Source organism: Zootoca vivipara, chromosome 12 (genome assembly GCF_963506605.1).
Source record: "Zootoca vivipara chromosome 12, rZooViv1.1, whole genome shotgun sequence".
Taxonomy (NCBI): domain Eukaryota; kingdom Metazoa; phylum Chordata; class Lepidosauria; order Squamata; family Lacertidae; genus Zootoca; species Zootoca vivipara.
Genome location: NC_083287.1, coordinates 13,600,109 through 13,624,473, shown reverse-complemented (window position 1 = coordinate 13,624,473; position 24,365 = coordinate 13,600,109). Strand labels below are relative to the sequence as shown.

Below are 24,365 nucleotides of genomic sequence, written 5' to 3'. Positions count from 1 at the left end.
TCTGATCCATTTGGGGTGAGTTATTACTGAAGGAAAATTTATTATTATTTCATACCGATAGAGGAAGGAAGTAACACTTCAGAGCAGTGTTAGAAATGGAGATATGAAAGCTAGGAGCTAAACGGCACCTTAAATCAAGGTTACGGGCGCAACAACAGAACGTCTAGGCGCACTTTTTTTCATAACAAGAATCATAGGTGCCAAGTTCCGGATGGAAAAATCCGGGATCAGCAGTGGCGCAGCACCGGAAGTCGCTTCTACGCACTTTCGGACATGCGTAGAAGCGACTTCTGGCGCTGCGGACATTTTGGAAATGGGCACAGCAGCATCGGAAGTCGCTTCTACACATGTCCGGAAGTGCGTAGAAGCGACTTCATGGCCGCCGGCAGGAGCTCCGTAATCCAGGGGAATACGGGGTATTTTGCCATTCGGGACATCTGCGGAAAACGGTAAGAAAATACAGGGGTTTCCCGGGGGAAATGGGGTACTTGGCAGCTATGACAAGAATACAAAGCTGAAAATGAACGAATTGCAGCTAAAATATAATGTTCATTTTTCACATGGTCTAGTCCTTATCGGAAGACTGCAAAAAACAAAGCCGTGCTTCCCCGCCCACCTCCCTAATATTCTTAAGAGGGTCTCGTCTCCAGTCTTCAGAGAGTGGATGGAAATGGGGAGGCGGGAAAAGGCCCTCTTTTCCTTTCACTCTGCAGACAAGCCCTGGATTCTCTCCACGTCCCCTTTCCTTCATATAAATACAGTGGTACCTCTGGTTATGAACTTACAATGGTACCTCGGTTTATGAACACAATTTGTTCCGGAAGTCTGTTCATAAACTGAAGCGTTCATAAACTGAAGCGAACTTTCCCATTGAAAGTAATGGAAAGTGAATTAATCCGTTCCAGACGGTCCGTGGAGTAAGCGTTCATAAACTGAAGCAAACTTTCCCATTGAAAGTAATGGAAAGTGGATTAATCCGTTCCAGACGGGTCCGCGGAGTACTTAAACTGAAGCGTTCATAAACTGAAGCATGGGTGTAATTGGTTCCGGAAGTCTGTTCATAAACTGAAGCGTTCATAAACTGAAGCAAACTTTCCCATTGAAAGTAATGGAAAATGAATTAATCCGTTCCAGATGGGTCCGCGGCGTTCATAAACCGAAAATTCATAAACCGAGGTGTTCATAAACCAAGGTTCCAGTGTAATTTGTTCCGGAGGTCCGTTCTTAACCTGAAACTGTTCTTAACCTGAGGTACCACTTTAGCTAATGGGGCTTCCCGCTGCCGCCACACTGCCGCCGCACAATTTCTGTTCTCATCCTGGGGCAAAGTTCTTAACTTGAGGTACTACTTCCGGATTAGCGGAGTCTGTAACCCGAAGTGTTTGTAAGCCGAGGTACCACTGTATATCTTTTTGGCACCACAATTAACACATATTAAAGGCCTATACAACTGATGGCAGAGACACCCACCTTGAGTGACCACTTTGCAAACCTAAGACTTAAGGGTCCTTCAGTGATCCCATTTCAGATTTATTTTGATTTTAAGCATCATTGAGAGAGTCTGAAGTACAGTAGATAACCCTTCAACATGCACTCTTTAAACCACCATAACTAACTGGCTAGTATATTTCAAATTAAAAGCACATCATACATTAAAAGTACACTAAACAAGGCAACTAAAACCTAAACAAAAAATGTTGGGTTTAAAAGAAAAGAAAGTTTTCAGGTCCCCAATCCATGCACGTTTTACTTGGGAGGAAGCCCCATTGAACTTGGTTGGGATTTACTTCTGAGTAAATGCTGTACTGTGCCCAGAGCTCAGAAACTGCTCACGTTTATGAAATTCCCTGTCGCAAAACTCACCTAGAACAATGGGAGTTTCAAACGCTGCTTGAGAAAGAAGAATTGGTAGGAGCAGGCTCCAAGCTCATTTGCTATCTTTAGCAATATTAAAATAATGTGAAATAATATTTAATCCACAGCTGCCTTACTTTATTCACAGGCAGAGAACCGGGGGGGGGGGAGGCATTTCACTGGTACCTGAAATTTCATTTCAAGGGAGCTGAAATTCTCCAAGACTTTGGAAGGGACCTCAAAAATGAAACTTTCAAAAACTGGAATTTCCCGCCAACCCGAAAAAACCTCCAAACCTTTTGTTTTCGCTTATGAAGCCTGAAAAAAGTTTTGTTATTTTAATGGGGGCTTTGCATTTTTAAAGGGCCGTGGTGGAACACCAGGAGCAGTTGGTGATCCAGGACGCTGGGGAGAACCTGGAAGAATGGTAAAAGAAATACAGATTAATATTGAACTATGAAACCAAATATAGCTGAAACTACATTATCAGATTACATTTTCCGGATACAAACAAAAATACGGCTATTAGTTTCACCTGCAAAATCAACAGCACAGTATAGAAGTAGTTTGGGTTGAATTCAAATTATGCTTTCCTTTTCAAAGTTGCTCCATATATGTGTGAAAGAATCTGGGGTGGGGGCAAGAAGGATTTTGAGTTCAATCTAGAATCTTGATAGCAATAGCAAACTGTGGATATACACAGAAATCAATTTATTCTGAACTGAACATTCTCTCCCAGGGACTGCATTATTCTACCCGAGGGGTAAGGCATTGTACTCCAAAGAATTAGGATGTGTGGGAAAATATACTAAGTATTGCCTGCATCTGTGCTCCATGAAGGAATACCAGCATTGCAAGCTGAAGGGCCAGGTGGCGCTGTGGTTAAACCACTGAGCCTAGGGCTTGCTGATCAGAAGGTCGGCAGTTCGAATCCCTGTGACGGGGTGAGCTCCCGTTGCTTGGTCCCAGCTCCTGCCAACCTAGCAGTTCGAAAGCACGTCAAAATGCAAGTAGATAAATAGGAACCGCTACAGCGGGAAGGTAAACGGCGTTTCCATGTGCTGCTCTGGTTTGCCAGAAGCGGCTTTGTCATGCTGGCCACATGACCTGGAAGCTATACGCCGGCTCCCTCGGCCAATAATGCGAGATGAGCGCGCAACCCCAGAGTCGGTCACGACTGGACCTAATGGTCAGGGGTCCCTTTACCTTTACCTTTAAGCTGAAGGAAGCATTACATGCTGTCCCGTTCGAGAATCATGATTGGTTAGGAATATGGCCCGGTTTGCATGTAACGCTAAGCCAAAACATGACTTAGGAAACATGGATTCCCAGAGAGAGCTTTTCTCCTTCTCTACTTCTCTTAGCTGGTGAGCTAAGTCACAGTTTAACTTTGTATTATGTCCAAACCTGAGCTCATTGTCTCACCCCCAGACAAACCGTAAGAGGTAAACTGTAGAATGAACCTTGGCTGAAGCCAGATAAGCCAAGAATTGGGTTTCCACCAAGGGATGGAGAAAATCGATTTAGTTTGCATCTTAAAAGGCAAATTGACCTATCTCAGTGATGGCGAACCTTTTAGAGACTTAGTGCCCGAACTGCAACCCAAAACCCGCTTATTTGTCGCAAAGTGCCAACACGGCAATTTAACCTGAATACTGAGGTTTTCGTTTGGAAAAAACAACTTGTACATTAACATCTTTTGTCTTAAAAGAAAAACACAATAACAGAGCTTTCAATGATACAAACCACTTTCTATTGAAAGGTAAAAGCTTGCATTTGGCATGCTTTTGAACAATTAATGTGAAGCTTCAACTTCGCAGCAGCAGGAGGAGGAAGGCGGCTGCTCGAAGCTCTCGGAGGCCCACCAACACAGCAGCACGCCTCTGAGCACATGCAGAGTGCTGCGCCCTCCCCACCCACAGTGGTGCCTCCCCAAGGGAAAACGTGCACCCTGGGGGTTGTGGCTCCGTTTTGCACCCATCCGAGGCACTTATACTCGTATAGGCGCCATCCTCATATATGCCATAAAGGCATATATTAGTGAAAATAACATACAGAAATGCATTATACTAAAGGGAAATTGCATGTAAAGATGTGTATACTAAGCAAAATATTAGGAGAAATCACACAAAAATACTGATGAATCTTCATGAAGACTTTAAAAAAAAATAGTAATTGTAAACTGATTTGAAAATGTGGAGAACACAATTTAAGATTGGGAAAATGAGAAACTGAAATCAACATATTCACCCATCCCTACTTTGGGCGCAAGACTAAGCAGAGAAAAACAGCTGCAATCTTCTGCTTGAGAACCCCCATGTTTGTTTGTTTGTGGTTTGGCTTAGCATTATATAAAATTATAGAATTGTAGAAGTGTAGAGTTGGAAGGGAAAATGAGGATCATCTAGTTTATGCAGTGCAGGAACTTTTTTACCCAACGTGGGACTTGAACCCATGACTACGAGTTTTAAGAGTCTCCTGCTCTACCGACTGATGCAGACTGGGAAAATATATTAAACTCCCCCCCCCTCTCACACACACCATATCAGGGTGTGTTCATCAGCATGTGCGTATGTATTTATGTACGAGTGTATACAGCAAAGGGGGAAGAGGGTAATTTGATTTCCTAAATGTATACTGTACCTACTTTTTCAGGGTCATAAAGGACAAAAAGGCGAACGAGCAATGACGGTATGCGATAAGCTACTTCCTCACTTCTGATGCATCAGAAACTTATCAACTAGTAAATGAAAATACACATAGAATTGTGTTCTTAACTGCCGAGCTTCAAAATTCTTCCTTGCTAAAGGAAATGGCAACAAATGATCAGTGAAGCAGGCATTGGATGGGAGAAGTGGGAAATCTGGACTGAAACATGGAAATTGATACAGTTCCAACTAATGTCTGCCACTGTCGAGCTTCATTTTTTTTTACAGCCTGCTGGTTATTTATTGTATCAGGTTAATTTAATTGCATTTTATTTATTTATTGCCTGCTGTTTTAGGATTGTTGTATGCTGCCTTCCGAAGCCCACATGGCAATTGACATTTCATGGGCAGAAAATAAAATTTGTTGTGGCTGTTAAAAATGAGAGCTGTATTTTAGAATGGGCCTTATGCATACTCACCTGGGACTAAGTTCCATTGAACTCGCTGTGATTTAGGCATGCCTAGGATTGCACCGTTGATATAATACCAGTCCTGAAAGACCTACATTGGCTCCCAGTACGTTTCCAAGCACAATTCAAAGTGTTGGCGTTGACCATTAAAGCCCTAAACGGCCTTGGTCCTGTATACCTGAAGGAGTGTCTCCACCCCCATCGTTCAGCCTGGACACTGAGGTCCAGCTCTGAGGGCCTTCTGGCGGTTCCCTCATTGTGAGAAGTGAGGTTACAGGGAACCAGACAGAGGACCTTCTTGGTAGTGGCACCCACCCTGTGGAACACCCTTCCAACAGCAATAAGCAGCTATCCTATTTTTAAAAGACATCTTCCTTGCTAAAGGAAAGGGCAACAAATGATCAGTGAAGCAGGCATTGGATGAGAGAAGTGGGAAATCTGGACTGAAACATGGAAACTGGTACAGTTCCAACTAATGTCTGCCACTGTTTAGGGAAGTTTTTAATATTTAATGCTGTATTGTTTTAATATTCAATTGGGAGCCGCCCAGAGTGGCTGGGGAGACTCAGCCAGATGGGCAGGGTACAAATAATAAATTATTATTATTATTATTATTATTATTATTATTATTATTATTATTATTATTAGATCTCATTGGTTCCCCCCCTTATCTACAGCCTTGTGAACTTGTTAACTTCACCAGAGGAAACTGCCGTAAGTAATGACCTTCTCTTAGTACTAAAGACTAGCAGAGGGCCTTGCCAATCTGATAGTTGTAATTTGATGCAGGTTGTGTGTACTAAATAGGTTTGATTGGGGGGATTTCTTCAGAAGTGGACCCCTTTCCTGTCAAAGGAGCTTACTCTCAAAAGCTGTGGTGTCCAAAAGAAGACAGGACTCCTGCACCTTTAATAGTTGTGTGTAAGAGGTATCTCAGCAGGTTTAAATTTTTCATGAATGCTTAGGGTTGCCAGACTCAATAGAGGACAGGACTTCTGTGCCTTTAATTGCCCTGCTCTCTTTTGAGTCTGGAAACCTTAAAGAGAAACCAGCAGATCCTTTGTTTAATTTCCAAGCTAAGGGTCTGCTGGTTTCTCTTTAAGGCTTCCAGACTCAAAAGAGAGCAGGGCAATTAAAGGCACAGAAGTCCTGTCCTCTATTGAGTCTGGCAACCCTATGAATGCTACTGTTAAAGGTGGAAGAACCCTGTCTCTCTTTTGCATCTGGCCATTCTTGGTTAGGATTATAAATGGAGAACAGCAGTAACACAGCACTGGAATGTGTTGACCTATCTTTTACAATATCACCCCAAAGTTTAAAGCTCTCTCTCTCTCTCTTATTCTAATTTTATCAGTCCTTTGAACATACACCTGCCATTTTTGCGTAGAAACTGTCCCAATATACAAAAACGGAGAACGGTAAATTATGAAACCTTTACAAATACACGCATTATAATTTTTGCATCTAAATTGACTTTATTTACTAGTAGCATTCCAGTTAGGACCTGTCTCAAATTGGTCATGTTCTCCTGAAATCTTCAGTTTGCAGATGGTCTTTAATCCTCACAATGGCTATAGTGAGGTATTATTTTATAAATAAGCCTAAAAATACCAATTTTCGTAGCTACTCAGCGGCCTCGTTCACACAACAATGAGCCATGATATGTTAAAGCATGTTTTGGCTGATTTTCCAAACCCTCTCCAGTGGCTTAACTATGGTTTGTTTACGGCCAACAAACCATAATCGGAAGCCATAGTTGCTTGTGTTAACTATGGTTTGGCAATATGTGTGAACCCTGTACCTTTCCTTAACCATGGTTGCTTGGCCACCCCCCACCCCATATGCTTATCAACCTACAAAGGCACGAGGCAAGAGCTGCTGGGAAACAAATCATAGTTTAGAGAAACAAGCCAGGATTTAACTGATCATCTAAGGGACAACTTGTGGCGAACTCATAAAGAAAACATGGCTTAGTGTTATGTGAAAACCAAGCCAACGATTTCATGGCTGGGCTAAAATCTGAACTCACAATCCCCCGGCTTAAATAAGACATGCTGTGGCTGCATTATTTCTGCTCCCGCTACGTTGCTTTATCTGAAGCCAAAAGCGAATTTTTCATTGAATGTCGCAACTAGCAAAAGACTCAACACTAGGGTGATGACTTTTTTACAACCTCATTTCCCTGTATCATAATTTGATGAGCTTTCATTAAAGATTAGATAAAATGTTACTTTCAAAGAGATTTGATTAAAAAAACCTCATGCACAAAATGATTTTAAAAAAATTATTTATCAGTTTTTTTTTACCATTTTTGAAGTGACTGTAAGCAGATATAAAATTGAACCCAAGCTTTAGAGTCACAACATTATATAGGGTCATCAAACACACAAGGAAGCTTTTTTTAGCTGCAGTAGCAGTATAGACGCCGCAAGAGGACGATGTTTTGCTACCTCTCCTGTAGGTTCTTTTCCCAGCATGACCAGCAGGGTCTGCTGGCTGAGTTTTGAGGTCCCCAAAAGGGGCTTTTACCTTGCGCAGGTGTGACATTTGTATACCCTATGTTGCTAAGAACATTCCCCATTGTGGAATGTGGTGTTGTGTCCAAACTTGATATGAAATATATACAGAATTGTTAATACAATTTTGTTGTTGTTGTTGTTGTTGTTTAGCTGTTTAGTCATTTCCGACTCTTCGTGACCCTATGGACCAGAGCACACCAGGCACTCCTGTCTTCCAGTGCCTCCCGCAGTTTGGTCAGACTCATGTTGGTAGCTTTGAGAACCCTGTCCAGCCATCTCATCCTCTGTTGTCCCCTTCTCCTAGTGCCCTCAATCTTTCCCAACATCAGGGTCTTTTCCAGGGATTCTTCTCTTCTCATGAAGTGGCCAAAGTATTGGAGCCTCAGCTTCACGATCTGTCCTTCCAGTGAGCAGTCAGGGCTGATTTCCTTCAGAATGGATAGGTTTGATCTTCTTGCAGTCCATGGGACTCTCAAGAGTCTCCTCCAGCACCATCATTCAAAAGCATCAATTTTATGAAATGGTAAAACGGCATACAAAAAAATTAAAAACGGTTTGTGCGTAACCTTTTTAAATATTTCAATGGAATATACCTCATTTCAGTCATTAATAGGCAAAAGTTCATCCATTTGTGCTACAGGAAATAATTTTTGAGAGAAAAAATGAAAAAGTCACCACCCTACTCAACACAAGTTCTGTCCGTGTGTTTTTGAGGGTTGTTATTGGATATGCTATATGTTAATGAACAAAACCAAGAGACACTAAGTGACATTAAACCAACTTTCTTTCATCCCATCCAGCTTGCTGTATAGGTAAGTAGCTTCGAACAAATTCTGTTTGGACATATAGGAAAAGGTATCTTTCCCCCCTGAAAATCCTCTGACCTTTTTCTTCACCTCCACCATTGCAAGGTATGAACAAGTGTCCAGTATACCCAACTGAAGTAGCGTTTGCCCTTGATATGTCTGGAGATGTCACCCCGGAATCCTTTGACAGGATGAAAGACATCATGACGTCTTTGCTGAAGGGTATCGAGATTAGCAGCGGCAATTGCCCAACTGGCGCACGGGTGTCGGTTCTGTCCTATAACACCAATACGAAGTACCTCGTCCGGTTCTCCGACTTCCAGAGGCAGGAGCTTCTGATGGAGGCAATTCAGAGAATTCCACTGGAGAAGTCCTCCGGCAGGCGGAATATTGGAAGGGCCATGAGGTTTGTGGCCAGGAATGCCTTTAAGCGCCATCGTCAAGGTGCCCTCATGAGGAACGTTGCGGTATTTCTCGCCGCTGGACCTTCGCAGGATGCCACCTCCATCAATACAGCCGTATTGGAATTCAGCGCCCTAGATATTACACCTGTGGTCATTGCTCTCAGGGAAGTGCCTAATGTGAGACAAGCCTTTTCGGTAAGCAGGCTGCAATCGGAAACTCCTTTGGCATTATGATAACCATTAATGACCAGTCAGCAAATGCATACTGAGTGAATGGGTCTTGCTACTTAAATAAGCTCCTGTTTGGTGGTTCTTCTGAACTATAAAACATCCCTGTACTGAGAGCAAGCATGTCAGGGAGAAGGCCGGGCTAGAAAACATCTGCTTAATATCTAGCTTTCTACTTGCAGGGGTGGGTTTTTGTTTTTGTTTTAAAGCACCCAAGAAGCATTTAAATGGGAGTATCTAAATGCACACTCTACAAGCATCCCGGAAGCAGATACCTGATCACATCTGCTGTTTGTAAAGACCAGGATTCAGTCACAACAGTTGCAGGAGAACCTGACAGCTAATTTGCAACAGCATTTAGTAAATTTTGCACTTTTTTTTTTAACCAAACATCTTATTGACTAGCAGGTGGAAATCAGACTGGCGGAATTCAAATCTTAATTCTGAATCAGAATGTCAACATTTGGCGGGTCTGATTTCAGTGACAAATCCAAACTGTGAAATCGGACATTGGTTAAATTTTGAATTTCAGTTTCAGCTCTAGTTTCTGTGTTGCTTGCTCCCTAAGAAACATATAGCAAGATTTTGAAGTGTCCTACAGGATGTGGGTGGCACTGTGGGTTAAACCACAGAGCCTAGGGCTTGCTGATCAGAAGGTCAGCGGTTCGAATCCCCGTGACGGGGTGAGCTCCCATTGCTCGGTCCCTGCTCCTGCCAACCCAGCAGTTCGAAAGTACGTCAAAGTGCAAGTAGATAAATAGGTACCGCTCCGGCGGGAAGGTAAACGGCGTTTCCATGCACTGCTCTGGTTCTCCAGAAGCGGCTTTGTCATGCTGACCACATGACCTGGAAGCTGTACGCTGGCTCCCTCGGCCAATAACGCGAGATGAGCGCCGCAACCCCAGAGTCGTTCGTGACTGGACCTAACGGTCAGGGGTCTCTTTACCTTTACATAATTGTTCTGGGAAAATGTAGAACAGCTTTCGAGGGTGGATCAAGAGGCTCTTTGATATCTCTTAAGAAAAACGTTGCTTTAGACACCATCAGAATAACCAAACAGCAGGAATGTGTTCAGACAAGTGGACCTCAGAGGTGGCGCAATGGGTTGGTGCATCTGGCTGTTGACCAGAAAGTTGGTGGTTCGAGCCCACCCAGGGACGGGCTGTGGGCAAGACGACTCTCGGGGGTCTCTTCCAAATCCACAGCTCTATGTTTCTAAGTGCTTGTAATCTTGGTTTGTGACATGCGGAAATTCATCTACAGATTTTGGAGTGAATGGTAATTTGCAGGACTTAGAGCTTAATTCATTGCCAACTGAATATTTGTGTTTGCACCAGAGAAACAGCACACTGAAGCAAAATCTGGGCAGCATGAATGGATTCAACATAGTCATATAATGATGAAAGCATAATTAATCTCTATGGACACATTGCATTTATACTTCCATTAGCTCACTCTGCACCTTCACTCCTAGAAATCTGTCCTTCCAGTATCTGATTTGGCTTTCTTCCACCTCAGTCCACATAGCACTGTTTGTAAACAGAACCTGAGTCGTAACCCCTGTGGAAGTTAGGGCTGGCAGAATATAGCTATAGTTTATTCCGGTATTGTCTATTTCTTTTAATTGCTGTAGCATGTATTCATGAGAGTGAAAGCACATACTTGACTCCCATTCCAACAATTTAACGACTTCTACAGAGCCTCAGATTTTCCTCTGATTGGTTGCCAACTTTTTAATCTCCTTCTCAGTTTTGCAAGCTGTAAACTCGAGAAAGAGCAGCGAGCAAATAATAATTCAGATTTGAAATAGCAAAACCACCTAAAAGATGTCCAGCCAATTCTGAAGGGAGTACGATTGTTGGAGTAGGATATGGAAAGACAAGTTAAACACGTTGAGGTCTCTCTCTTCCATTTTGTCAGTGTGAGCAATACATGATGAGTCCTTAATTTACCTTCAAGTTATTCTCTGCAAAAATATGGTTTTCTTATCCTCCGACAGCAATGTAGTAGTAGTAGTTTTTGTTATTTCTATGTTGCCCTTTCTCTCATAGGATCCCAACTGGATTACAATACAAACATCGTGAAAATTCAAAGTAAAATGTCTAAAAACTACATATCTACAATAAGAAACCTAATTTAACACAGACAGTTCACCATACAGTGGAACCTCGGTTTATGAACACCTCGGTTTACGAATTTTCGGTTTACGAACGCCGCGGACCCATCTGGAACGGATTAATTCACTTTCCATTGCTTTCAATGGGAAAGTTCGCTTCAGTTTATGAACGCTTCAGTTTATGAACAGACTTCCGGAACCAATTGTGTTCATAAACCGAGGTACCTCTGTATATGCCTCTGGCTCCCAGGACATATTTTATGTCCCCAAGATTAGGTGAATAAATATGTCTTGGAATCTGAAAATTATCAATGTAGAGGACAAATGAACTTAACTAGAAAGGAAGTTCCACAACCAGGGTGCCAACACTGAGAAAGCGCTGTTTATGAAAACCACAGGTCATACCTGGTGATGAACAGAGACATCTGATCATCTGCTAATTGATGAGAGGAAGGTTGTCAATTCTGGTTGACCTCAAACCTGCCCAGCCTCTCATCCTACCTTCCATACTGTTCTGAAGGGTCCCTCAACCTTCTGGAGCTGATTATCAATGGGTGGAGATAGGAAGAGGAAGAATGGGTGAAAATCAGCTTCCTCCTTCCATTTGTGGAAGCATCTATTGGAAGAAAAACCCTTCTATGAATGGAAGGGAGCCAATGGATTCTACCCTACATTTTCCATGCATTTCCTTTTGTATGTATGTATATATATATATATATATATATATATATATATATATATAATAAATTATTGCATTTATTTAGGCAGATGATACTCAGCGATTTCAGTTATTTGTTTGGGAAACCAAGGAGGATGAGAACTTGAACACCGTCTCGCGTTGTGCTCTCTGTTTTGGTAAGGCCATTCATTTTGTTTGTTCTTAAATTAGTGTACGTAGAATAATCCGTTCTGACAGGTCTTCTTAATTTCAGAACTCAAAATTATTCGTTTAGAAGTTGGGTGAGTTTGCGGATAACAAGTATTCTAAATGTTGTTTAATTATTCTCAGCGGAAAAGCTGCTGTGGCAATTCTCAGGTCAAGATGCCAGCAAAGACCTTGAGGCTAAAAGCTTCTACCCTCTTGCAAGGGAGAGAGAGGCCCATTGAACTCAGTGGGACTTCTCAGTAAGCATTTATAGGATTGTGTAGGTAATAACATAATCACAGTAGAGCCCAACTGCATAGCTGCCAAGTCTCCCATTTTCCCTGGGAAATCCCCGTTTTTCCAGCTGTTCCTAGCTGAAAAATGGATTTTATTGTTTTCCCACAGTTTATTCTGGCGTGGTGGCCATTTTGGAACTGGGCAGAGCATGCTCAGAAGCGTCTTTTGATGCTGCTCTGCCCAGTTCCAAAGGCTGCAGTGCGACTTCTGGCGCGACGGCCATTTTGGAACTGGGCAAAGCAGCATCAAAAGTCACTTCTGAGCATGCTCCGCCCAGTTCCAAAATGGCGGCAGCGCTACTTCCGGTCTGCTATTTCCAGCCCGGTCCCTTATTTCTCTGACAGCAACTTGGCAGGTATGCAACTGGGAGTGTGATAGCTGCCCCCCTCACTAGTTGATACCTTTCTCCATAAATTTCCAGTCTACACGAATCAAATGCCCCCATATTTCACTCACAGGCCAAAATTACATCCACCTGGGCAAGCCCTAAGGATGTTACCATAAATGATCACCACTTATCATTTAATTTGTACATAAAGGAGGAAAGGGTGTAACTTTGCCATTACTGTTGCAAGAAGAAGCATATTTTGCGTCTGGATGATTAATGCATATTGTGACCGCAAGTATAATCTTAGAAGACACCTTTTCCATCGTCTCTCATATAGCATACACTCTTTACATGTTGTTTTTAGAAGTATGCCTATTAATAATACTGTAATTGTAAAACATTGCTGATTATTTCAGGTCAGGATCCCTTTGGGATTAGAATGCATGCTTTGCCAGTTGTTTAATCTAACAGGTTAATTGACTAAACATTGCAGCGGTAGTTTTAAAACATATGGAGAAAGTGCATTTTTTGGGTAAGCATTTGAAGACATCTGTGGGGGGTTTTTTGCCTAATTTTCCATTGTTATTCTGGCTTATGATTTTAGCATTCTTGTTTGTTGGTTTTTTAGTGTTTTAAATCTTGATGGTGTCTATTTGCATTCTCACCATGCTAACAGCCATAAACAATGGAATAATTAGAACCAAATCATTAAGCAACAAAAAGTGCATTGCCCCATCTCTAAGTGAGGCCTAAATATAATAATAATAATAATAATAATAATAATAATAATAATAATAATATAATTTATTATTTATACCCCGCCCATCTGGCTGGGTTTCCTCACCTACTCTGGGCGGCTTGCAACAGAACTATTAGAATACACTAATTTCTTAAAGATTAAAAGCTTCCCTAAACAGGGCTGCCTTCAGTCTGGTAGTTATTTTTCTTTTTGACATCTGGTTGAAGGGGGTTCCACAGGGTGGGTGCCACTACCGGGAAGGCCCTCTGCCTGGTTCCCTGTAACTTGGCTTCTCGCAGTGAGGGAACCGTCAGAAGGCCCTGGGCACTGGACCTCAGAGCGGGGTCCGCAGAGCGATGGAGGTGGAGACGCTCCTTCAGGTATACAGGACCGAGGCCGCTTAGGGCTTTAAAGGTCAGCACCAACACCTTGAATTGTGCTCGGAAACGTACTGGGAGCCAATGCAGGTTCTTCAAGACCGGTGTTATGTGGTTTCGGCGGCTGCTCCCAGTCACCAGTCTAGCTGCCGCATTCTGGATTAACTGTAGTTTCTGGGTCACCTTCAAAGGTAGCCCCACGTAGAGCACATTGCAGTAGTCTAAGCGAGAGATAACTAGAGCATGCACCACTCTGGCGAGACAGTCCGCGGGCAGGTAGGGTCTCAGCCTGCATACCAGATGGTGTAAATAAACTGTGGTGTAAATAAATAAAATATATTTCAAGTAAGGAGCATGCTCTCCATTAGCTTGGATTATATATAACTTGGAATATATAGACCATAAAATATAGTCTCTCTCATATACAGTGGTACCTCAGTTTATGAACACAATTGGTTCCGGAAGTCTGTTCATAAACTGAAGCGTTCATAAACTGAAGCGAACTTTCCCATTGAAAGTAATGGAAAGTGAATTAATCCGTTCCAGACGGTCCGCGGAGTAAGCGTTCATAAACTGAAGCAAACTTTCCCATTGAAAGTAATGGAAAGTGGATTAATCCGTTCCAGACGGGTCCGCGGAGTACTTAAACTGAAGCGTTCATAAACTGAAGCATGGGTGTAATTGGTTCCGGAAGTCTGTTCATAAACTGAAGCGTTCATAAACTGAAGCGAACTTTCCCATTGAAAGTAATGGAAAATGAATTAATCCGTTCCAGATGGGTCCGCGGCGTTCATTAACTGAAAATTCATAAACCGAGGTGTTCATAAACCGAGGTTCCACTGTATATATATATAGAGAGAGAGAGAGAGAGAGAGAGTATAAATATGCGTAGGGCTGTTCTGTCTCAAATAGCAAGCATTTCAGAAATAATTGTTTAGAATTTGCTTTAAGAGAGAAGCAAAGCAAAATTTGAGCAGTATCTAAACACATCTCCTCTGTTGCTCCATGCAATTCCTTGCTGCCTAATGCTTCTTCCACAGATAAGTGTAACCCCGCTCCAGAATGCCGGGTGACAGACTCCCCTCCCGTTCTAATCAACATGGACATCACATACATCCTTGACAGCTCTCGGAACGTGGGGAGCGAGGACTTTGAGACCATGAAGACCTTTGTGAGCAACATGTTGGATTCTTTCGTTGTTGCTTCCCTGCCCATGGAGTCAGACGGAGGGGCGAGGGTGGCACTGGTGCAGCAGGCTCCACAAAATTTCACACTCGGCGGGTTCTCAAGGCCAGTGAAGGAAGAGTTTGAGTTGGTCTCCTATGACAACAAGAACCTGATGAAGATGCACATCGAAGAATCCGTCCGCCAGCTGGAAGGTCCATCTGCAGTGGGACATGCTCTAGATTGGACCATCAGCAACGTATTTTTGGAAGCCCCCAACCCGAGAAAGCACAGGGTCATCTTTACAATACTTGGGAGTCAGACAAGCTCCTGGGACAGGGAGAAACTGAGAAGAATGTCACTAGAAGCCAAGTGCCAAGGATTCACCATGCTCACCTTAGCTCTTGGAAGTAGAGTTGACGATATGGAGATGACAGCACTCTCCAGTGCTCCAGTAGAGCAGCACCTATTGGCACTGGGCAGGACTGGTAAACCTGAATTGCCATATGCTCTGCAATTTAGTCGAGCCTTCTTAAATCTTTTAAAACGTAAGTGCTACGCAGTTTGGTGTGCTTCCTTTTGCTACTGAGTGATGCTGTGCTAGGGGCTGTTTATCTGCCATTCTAGGTGGCCTGTTGCTTCATACATAAATTTGCCCCGGTCCATTGATAGCATGGGTAGGCAAACTAAGGCCCGGGGGCCGGATCTGGCCCAATCGCCTTCTAAATCCGGCCCACGGATGGTCCTATAACCAGCGTGTTTTTACATGAGTAGAATGTGTGCTTTTATTTAAAATGCATCTCTGGGTTATTTGTGGGGCATAGGAATTCGTTCTTTTTCTCTCTCTCTCTTCAAAATATAGTCCGGCTCCCCACAAGGTCTGAAGCACAGTGGACCGGCCCCCTGCTGAAAAAGTTTGCTGATCCCTGATTTATAGGATAGATTATACTCTAACACAGTGTTTCTCAACCTTTTTTCGGCCACGGCACACTTGTTCCGTGAAAAAAATCACGAGTCACACCACCATTAAAAAAGTTTAAAAAATTAACTCTGTGCCGCCCTATATTATAATTATGACTGTAAGAAACACTTGCCAAATATTGCTTTCCGGCGGGTCAGTGATGTGTATTGGCGGCCGCCAGGCTTGTTTGCAATGAGCTTTGGGAAAGAGGAGGAGAAATATTGCTTTCCGGCGGGTCAGTGTTGTTTATTGGCGGCCGCCAGGCACGTGACAATGCAAATCACCCTTCTCGTCGCCGCACGTCGCGGCACACTAGTGTGCCGCGGAACAGCGGTTGAGAAACGCTGCTCTAACAGTGCCATCACATACTCTAAATGCCTATACTCACTTGTAGATCTCAATGGGGATTGCATCCAGGTGAGTGGGTAGAAAATTGCAGCTGTTCACCCACTTACAGGGGAATAAGCCCCATTGAACACGACAAGATTCACTCGGAAGTGAGTAAGTATGTCCAGGGTTGCACTCTTAAGCAATACACCAATTTGATCCCGGCACGTAATTTTTCTTGGGGCAGGATTTGAATTGTTTCAGTGCAGAAGAAGCTTGGCATGAAATGGACGTCCATCAAGCTTCTTCGGGAGAGGCTGTGAAGTTTGCACTTGAGTGTTTTTCGGGATGTTGTCCCTATTAGAAAAACAATCAAAACATTCACACATGTTAAAGGAGGCCTAGGCAATGGCATCCGTCTATGTTTCCTGGGTGCATCATTCCTAAATCTTAACTGCTGTTGCTTTGGAGCAATAAAGGAGCTGTGGCTCTCAACCACGGTTAGGCAGGATTTAGTATAAATATTATATTATTAGTAGTAGTAGTAGTAGTAGTAGTACAGTGGTGGATCGCTAGACAAATTTAATTCGTTCCACAGGTCTTTTCTTATAACGAAAAATTCGTCTAGCGAATCCCATAGGAATGCATTGAATTTTTATTTTTTTTTGCCCATAGGAACGCATTAATTGAATTTCAGTGCATTCGCTAGATGAATTTTTCGTAAAATGCATTCGTCTAGTGAGGCAACCTCCGCTAGAAAAAACCTTTCATTAAGCGGAAATTTCGTTAAGCAGGGCATTCGTTAAGCGAGGCACCACTGTAGTAGTATTATCTCAACAGATTTATGGAGGGTGTCCCAAATGTCCAGAGATTATAAATCTGAAAGTTCCTAACACCATGTTCTATGGCAGTCCATGTTTTCAGTTTCGATTTACCCAGAGAACTCTGTGCTTACTTTGTTGCTTTCCTTACCCTTTTCTTTTCTTTTCCCTCAGGTGAAGTGAATCCTTACCCTCCTGCAGGCCTGCAGGAAGAATGTGAAACCCTGGATCGAGGAGACACTTACCAGCAGCTAATAAGGAGGACTGACAGGTACACACCCCAAAAAATCTCTTCCTCTCCTCTAGAATTAGGGAGAGAAGCTTACATTGGCTTTAGCAGAAGCAGGAAGCAAAATTTGGAAATGATCTAGGCTATCAATATATCTTAGAATAATAGAATCTTTTGTATGAATCTTCTGCCCAACATATCTGAAGTGTTATCTCTCTCCCCCCCCACCCTCCACTCCCTTTTTTAGTATTGTTTTCCCCGAAATAGTTTACAGCGATGCTTTGCAACCATCAACGACACCCAGAGGAAACATGCAAGAAGAAATTATGGCAGCCACCCAAGAACCCACTAAGTACAGAGAAGAGGAGAAACAGTATGATGATTTCACAGACATCGGTGTTCAAGGTGAATGACGTTTTGAGCTAATTCAGAGAACAGTTTGGTATGTTTGTTTGTGTAGAGAGACAGACTGTCATCACCCCTTATGGTTACAGTTCTCCTTGGTACTGTAGCTCCAATCTGCTGTGCTAAAGCTTCGAGGTGCATTGCAATAAGCAGAACGATCCTCTGCCATTTCCCCCCAGAATGACTGCCTCTCCCCACATAAAGGGGAGGCGCATTTTCCGCAGTCACGTGCAGATTAATAGGGCAGTGCACGCAGCAATCACGTGCTTTGGGGGTCATGTGGTGAAGCATCCCAGCATCAAAATATACAGAAAGGAGCTATTCAGGCATGACGGTGTACACCTCACACCCACGGGTTGCGATTATTGGTTGAGTGACATTAAGCAGGCCCTCTTGCAATGGGTGGCAGCTGGCGAAGTGTCCCTTCAGGTGTAGGTAGTCTTGGCGGTGAGACCCCAATTTGTGGTCTCGGGTGGCGGACGCAGGCCTTGGGCGCAATCCTTTAGTCATTTACATAAATGGGCGGGGCGGCAGGATACGAGAGAGCCAGAAGTCAAGTGCTCCGACGTATAAGGGACGTGGAGCTGCAGTGCCATATGGGCAAGATGGACAAATACGCCACAATAAGAGATTTTGGGAGAGGGTTCTCATTCGCAAATTACCTGGCAAAATTGCAAATACCCAAGTATAGACATTCTTTTGCCTTGGCCAGATTTAATGTGTTGCCCTCTGCACTGTTGCTAGGTAGATATGAGGGTAAACCGTATGAGTCACATGTTTGCCCATGTGGCTCATCGGAAGTGGAAACAAATTTGCATGTATTGCTGCACTGCAGTCTATACGAGGATCTACGCTGGACCTTTATCACCCCAGCCTTACAAAAGCTTAAAAATGAACCCAGAATCCCAACGTTTGAGAGCCTTGGTAGAAGATAAGGTCCCTGAAATTACGATCAATGTTGCCAAATTCTGCGTAGCTGCTATTAGACGCAGGAAACAAGAGCTTTCCAATGTCAATACGCAGGTGAATGCGAATATTTAGTTTTATTTATGTCTTTTACAGTGTTGTCATGGCCTAATTTGTATTGAAATTGTCCTCTGTTTATCCCTGTGTTATCCTTCTTTGATCAGTTGTATGAGTCGTTTTGGTCTGTGACCGTTTAATAAAATTTGATTTGAACGGGCGGGGCAAGGGGGCGGTGATCCCCCGCCCCCATTGCGGCGGCGATAACAGGGTTCCTGTAAATGGGACGAAAGGGGGAGGCATTGACCATACGCATAGGCCGTCATTGCCCTCCCCCTCCAGCGGCTGCGATTGAGGGAGGCGGGCTATCTGCTTGAACATACGTTCTCCAGAGTTAGCCCAACGCCCTCACATGCTGGACAACCTTGAAAATTACCCCACCCCTGGCTGGGGGCTGGGAGGGATATACGCCCAATGCCTGAGCCAAGGTCTCCCTACATCTGAACTCTTAATAAAGTTGTGGCCAATTTTAATCCATCAAACGTGGTCTTGTGTCACTATTCTGCTCGGGGGCTGCCTGGGGTTTGGGGGGACTCCGCCTGACTGCGCAATGGAATCTAGATGCTTCCAGTCATTCTGATGTCTATCACATCTTTACTGCAGAGAAACAGCACCTGGGCTTTCTTATGGTGTCTTTCTACATGTTCACTAAAGTTACAATCTTATTCACGGGGTGAGTCATCAAGTCTACATGTATGCAATGCCACACATGTAGACTTGAACTGGATATGCGTCCTGCCAAGCCACACATTACAGCATAATAGGGATATTCGTGTGAACATTCTGCCTCGTTTTATGGAAAGGATTGCGAGTTTGGTTGACGTGTGTCAACTGACCCCGGAAGTGTAGTAATACGGATGTTTGGCCATGCATACATAATGCAGGCCGATGAGACAAAGTAGGTTGCAACCAAAGATTCCCTTCTTCTCCCAGACTCTTGCCTCTGGAAGAAGCTCCTCCTTTCAGAGGAAGGCAACCTTTTATCGGGAAATAATATTGGGGAACACTGGGTATTAAGAGTGCTAACATAAACCATATACCCCAGTTTCCCAGTGGCCCTTCAAAGTACGCTTCACGCAGAGTTTATAGAAAAACAAAATATGCAAACAGAAGTTGACTTGGCTAAAATACACCACCAAGAGTTTATAAAGACCAACCTAGCATGAAACCCCTGACTAGCAGTATACTGTTTAAAGTAGACAGAAGAAAAACTAAAGGTTGGCTTTCTCTAACAGAAAAACAAACTGACTCAGAAGAGACTTTAAACTAAAGATAAACGCTCTCTCTCCCAGCAACTTTACATACCCACATACCAACCCTTCAAAACTCCCACACAACTACCACACAAAATGCTTTCCAACAGAGCCTTATATACATGGAGTAGAGCCCACACCTGTGAGCAATTAAACAGAAATTACCGGCACCTGTTTCTCTTAAACAGACAGTCTTGAAATTAGACCGGCTCAAAAGCAACTTTGATTATTCAAGAGAAACTCAACACCTTTGGCTAAAAGCCCATGTGTTTAATTGACGATGAGGTAAGTGATTTCTATGAAAACAGCCTACAAATCAAAGAGAGCTTGTCTTTGCCAGCTCGAAGAGATGTTTATAATTCTTAGGACTTTGGAGCACTACTTCTGGGTCTTCTTCAGATCAAAGTCGCCCGTGGGAAGACCAGGATTAACTATCAATTGACCTATTTCTGGCAGGAGCCGAGCCATTGAACATCCATGTCCTGCTCTGAGCAGAGGTTTTAGCCCTGAGCTAGTGAAATTGTCTTTGGATATTTCTGACTTGGAGACAATTAGAACCATAGAATTGTAGAGTTGGAAGGGACCCCAAGGGTCCTCTAGTCCAACCCCCTGCTGCGCAGGAATCTCAGCTAAAGCATCCATGACAGATGGCCGTCCATTAAGCCAGTGTTTCTCAACCAGTGTGCCTCCAGATGTTTTGGGACTACAACTCCCATCATTCCTGACCACTGGTCTTGCTAGCTAGGGATGATGGGAGTTGCAGTCCCAAAACATCTGGAGGCACACTGGTTGAGAAACACTGCATTAAGCAACTAATTTAAGAAGAGTTTATCATTCCCTACAAAAATAAAGCCTGCAGCTGACACCTCATTTGACTTTATTATACAATACTTTTAATACTGATTTGGGGCCATTGGGGGGAAACAGCCAGCTCGACAGCAAGTTCTTTTACTGAAGTGGTTTCCAATTTGCATTGAAAAGGTCTTGTACATCTGAGTTGTTTTTATTTCTTTAAAATATAAGTTATAGTTGCTTCTGCAGGAGCACCAGTAGGGCTTTCTCTGCTGATCTCAGGACTCTTTCAGTGATTTTGATGTTGGTAATTGAGGATGTGAGCGCATTAGAAAAGAGACGATGCAGGTCATAGGCTGGGGACAGGATGAAATCACAAAATCACGTTCTGGCCTCTGCTGCTCCTATGTAAGAGCTTCCTTCTGGCTTTAAGGGCCAGGAGATAGAATTGGAATGGAGTCTTGAGGTTATTGCCAACGTCAAAGCCAAAGTGAACTCCCTCTTCGAACATTGCAGAAAAAGTATGGCAAGAAGTTTGACTTGTTAATGCTGATTCCTTTGCGAAAACTTTTTGGAACATGCAAAAGCTCTTTTATATGATATATATCTCATTCTTTAAAGCTTTATGTTATGGTGTGTTTATGTTTTAGAACACATGTCCTTCATTAGTGTTCACAGGCCCCTAAGGGGCAGGGCCCTTCCTAGACAGAGACTATAGTTATTCTGTCATGCCTAATAAAGGTTTGGCAAAGTGAGTACTTTAGGTATTCATGGTCCGGTAATGTCTCATTTAGACCACTGCAATGGGATGTACATGGTTCTGCCTTTGAAGACTACTCAGAAACTACAATTAGTTAGTGGCAGGATTGTTGACCAGGACCAACTGAGCGGAAGACATCTTGTCTCTCTTAAACCAACATCACTGGCTAAGGTTCCATTTCAAAGCACGATTCACAAAGCTTCTTTCACACAGAGAAGCTTCCAGAAACTTCCAGAACCCTCTTGAACTAAGCAGAACAGAAGAGATCTCTACACACCAGGCCTTTGGTCAGGGCTCAGCCTGGCTCCCCTTCCCTTTTTGTATAAGAACTAGTATGAAAGAGGCCGCCCAGCATTCTCACAGGCCCATATAAGATCAGCGTACACAGTTGGGCCTGGTGAGTGTTTACTGTTTCCAACCCAAATCCAGCGGAAAGCCATCTACAGTCATACCTCCGTTTACGACCACAATTGGTTCCGAGGAGCCGGTCGCTCCCCGAGTTCATCGCTTCCCGAGACACGCTTCTGCGCGTGCGTGAAGCACCGATAGAGCGCTTCTGCGCACGCGCACGCTGTGCAGATCGCTTTTGCGTATCCGAGCGCCGCAGAACCCAGATGTAAACACTTATGGGTCTGCGGTGGTCAGAAACCGAAGCAGTCGCAAACAGAGGCGGTCGCAAACTGAGGTTTGACTGTAATTCAGATTTTAATTTTATCCTGACTTGTTTTTAAGAGGTGATTTAATTGCCCATCCTGGCTAATAAAAGCGAGCCGGAAAGGGCTGAGCGATGGGCTCCGCGGGGTGGTGGTGAATGCTTCCCTCTACGAGGGAGCCTTCCCAGACCCACTGAAAGAAGCGGTCATTAAACCGCTTCTTAAAAAAAACATCTTTAGACCCGCCCAATATGGCCAACTATCGCCCAGTCTCAAATCTACCATTCTTGGGCAAGGTGATTGAGCAGGTGGTTGTTGAACAACTCCAAGCATGCCTGGAAGAAGTGGACCATTTTGATCCCTTCCAATCAGGATTCAGGCCTCACCATGGGACTGAAACTGCCTTGGTTGCGCTGGTCAATGATCTCCGGCGAGCTAGGGACAAAGGTGAGAGCTGTTTCCTAGTTCTGTTGGATCTCTCAGCGGCCTTTGACACCATCGACCATAACATCCTTCTGGACCGTCTAGAGGGGCTGGGAGCTGGGGGCACTGTCATACAGTGGTTCCGCGCCTTCCTCCTGGGCCGTGTTCAGAAAGTGGTGTTGGGGGATGAGTGTTCAGACCCCTAGGCACTCACTTGTGGGGTGCCTCAGGGTTCCGTTCTCTCCCCCATGCTTTTTAATATCTATATGAAGCCGCTGGGAGAGATCATCAGGGGGTTTGGGCTGGGTTTTCATCAGTATGCAGATGACACCCAGCTCTACCTTTCTTTTAAATCAGAACCAGTGAAGGAGGTGAAGGTCCTGTGTGAGAGCCTGGAGGCAGTTGGAGGATTGATGGTGGCTAACGGATTGAGGTTGAATCCTGACAAAACAGAAGTACGATCTCAAAAAATATGCCAAAGTAATATACTAGAATAGAAATTAAGTTGTTAACGAACTGTGGAAATTTATAATATGTGAGATGATAATTAAAAAATAAGATGTATGAAGTGACTAAAATGATATAGAACTTGCTAATTATAAATTTACTAAAGGACCAAAGGGAGGGAAACCCGAGGGGGTCCCTATAGACAATGTGAAGGATTAAGGAACAATCAATTTGATCTTATGTTTTTCTTTTTTGTAGTGTTATTTTTGTTATGTTCTTTCTGTTTTTCTGTTATTGTGGTTATTGTGTTATTTTTCTTTGTTGTATTTTGAAAAACCTTAATAAAAATATTTTAAAAAAACAGAAGTACTGTTTTTTGGGGACTGGAGGCGGGCAGGTGTGGAGGACTCCCTGGTCCTGAATGGGGTAACTGTGCCCCTGAAGGACCAGGTGCGCAGCCTGGGAGTCATTTTGGACTCACAGCTGTCCATGGAGGCACAGGTCAATTCTGTGTCCAGGGCGGCTGTCTACCAGCTCCATCTGGTACGCAGGCTGAGACCCTACCTGCCCGCAGACTGTCTCGCCAGAGTGGTGCATGCTCTGGTTATCTCCCGCTTGGACTACTGCAATGCGCTGTACGTGGGGCTACCTTTGAAGGTGACCCCGAAACTGCAATTAATCCAGAATGCGGCAGCTAGACTAGTGACTGGGAGTGGCTGCCGGGACCACATGACACTGGTCCTGAGAGATCTACACTGGCTCCCAGTACATTTCCGAGCACAATTCAAAGTGTTGGTGCTGACCTTTAAAGCCCTAAATGGCCTCGGTCCAGTATACCTGAAGGAGCGTCTCCACCTCCATCATTCTGCCCGGACACTGAGGTCCAGCACCGAGGGCCTTCTGGCGGTTCCCTCGTTGCGAGAAGCCAAGTTGCAGGGAACCAGACAGAGGGCCTTCTCGGTAGTGGCACCCACCCGGTGGAACGCCCTCCCAGCAGATGTCAAGGCAATAAGTAACTATTTTACTTTTAGAAGACAACTGAAGGCGGCCCTGTTTAGGGAAGTTTTTAATGTTTAATGCTGTACTGTTTTTAATATTCGGTTGGAAGCCGCCCAGAGTGGCTGGGAAACCCAGCCAGATGGGCGGGGTATAAATAAATAAATAAATAAATAAATAAATGAATAAATGCTTGATTTTATATCAATGTTTATATTTGATGCCCTGAGCCCGGTCTCGGCTGGGGCGGGCGGGATACAAATAAAAGTTTATCATCATCATCATCATCATCAATACTTTTATACTAAGAAACGCAAACTGACAGAGATTCCTGCATTGCATGGGGCTTGGGGGTCTCTTCCAACTTTACATTTCTATGATTCTCTGATATATTTGTAAAAGGAACATGCATCATTTTCACATTGGTAACCGCGAACCCGTCTGTTTTGTTCCCCCCTCC

At 43.8% G+C, this 24,365-nt stretch overlaps 1 protein-coding gene across 1 annotated transcript in view; it reads left to right on the top strand.

The window, feature by feature from the left end:
- Window positions 1-24,365, top strand: part of LOC118091883 (collagen alpha-6(VI) chain) — a 94,996-nt gene that overhangs the window by 69,971 nt on the left and 660 nt on the right. Inside the window, exons 31-40 of the mRNA XM_060281053.1 lie at window positions 2,219-2,281; window positions 4,510-4,545; window positions 5,650-5,686; window positions 8,292-8,303; window positions 8,403-8,896; window positions 11,810-11,900; window positions 14,692-15,363; window positions 17,099-17,195; window positions 17,401-17,558; window positions 22,820-22,942. Coding sequence (XP_060137036.1) covers window positions 2,219-2,281; window positions 4,510-4,545; window positions 5,650-5,686; window positions 8,292-8,303; window positions 8,403-8,896; window positions 11,810-11,900; window positions 14,692-15,363; window positions 17,099-17,195; window positions 17,401-17,558; window positions 22,820-22,942 — 1,783 coding nt within the window. The remainder of the gene's footprint in view (window positions 1-2,218; window positions 2,282-4,509; window positions 4,546-5,649; window positions 5,687-8,291; window positions 8,304-8,402; window positions 8,897-11,809; window positions 11,901-14,691; window positions 15,364-17,098; window positions 17,196-17,400; window positions 17,559-22,819; window positions 22,943-24,365) is intronic.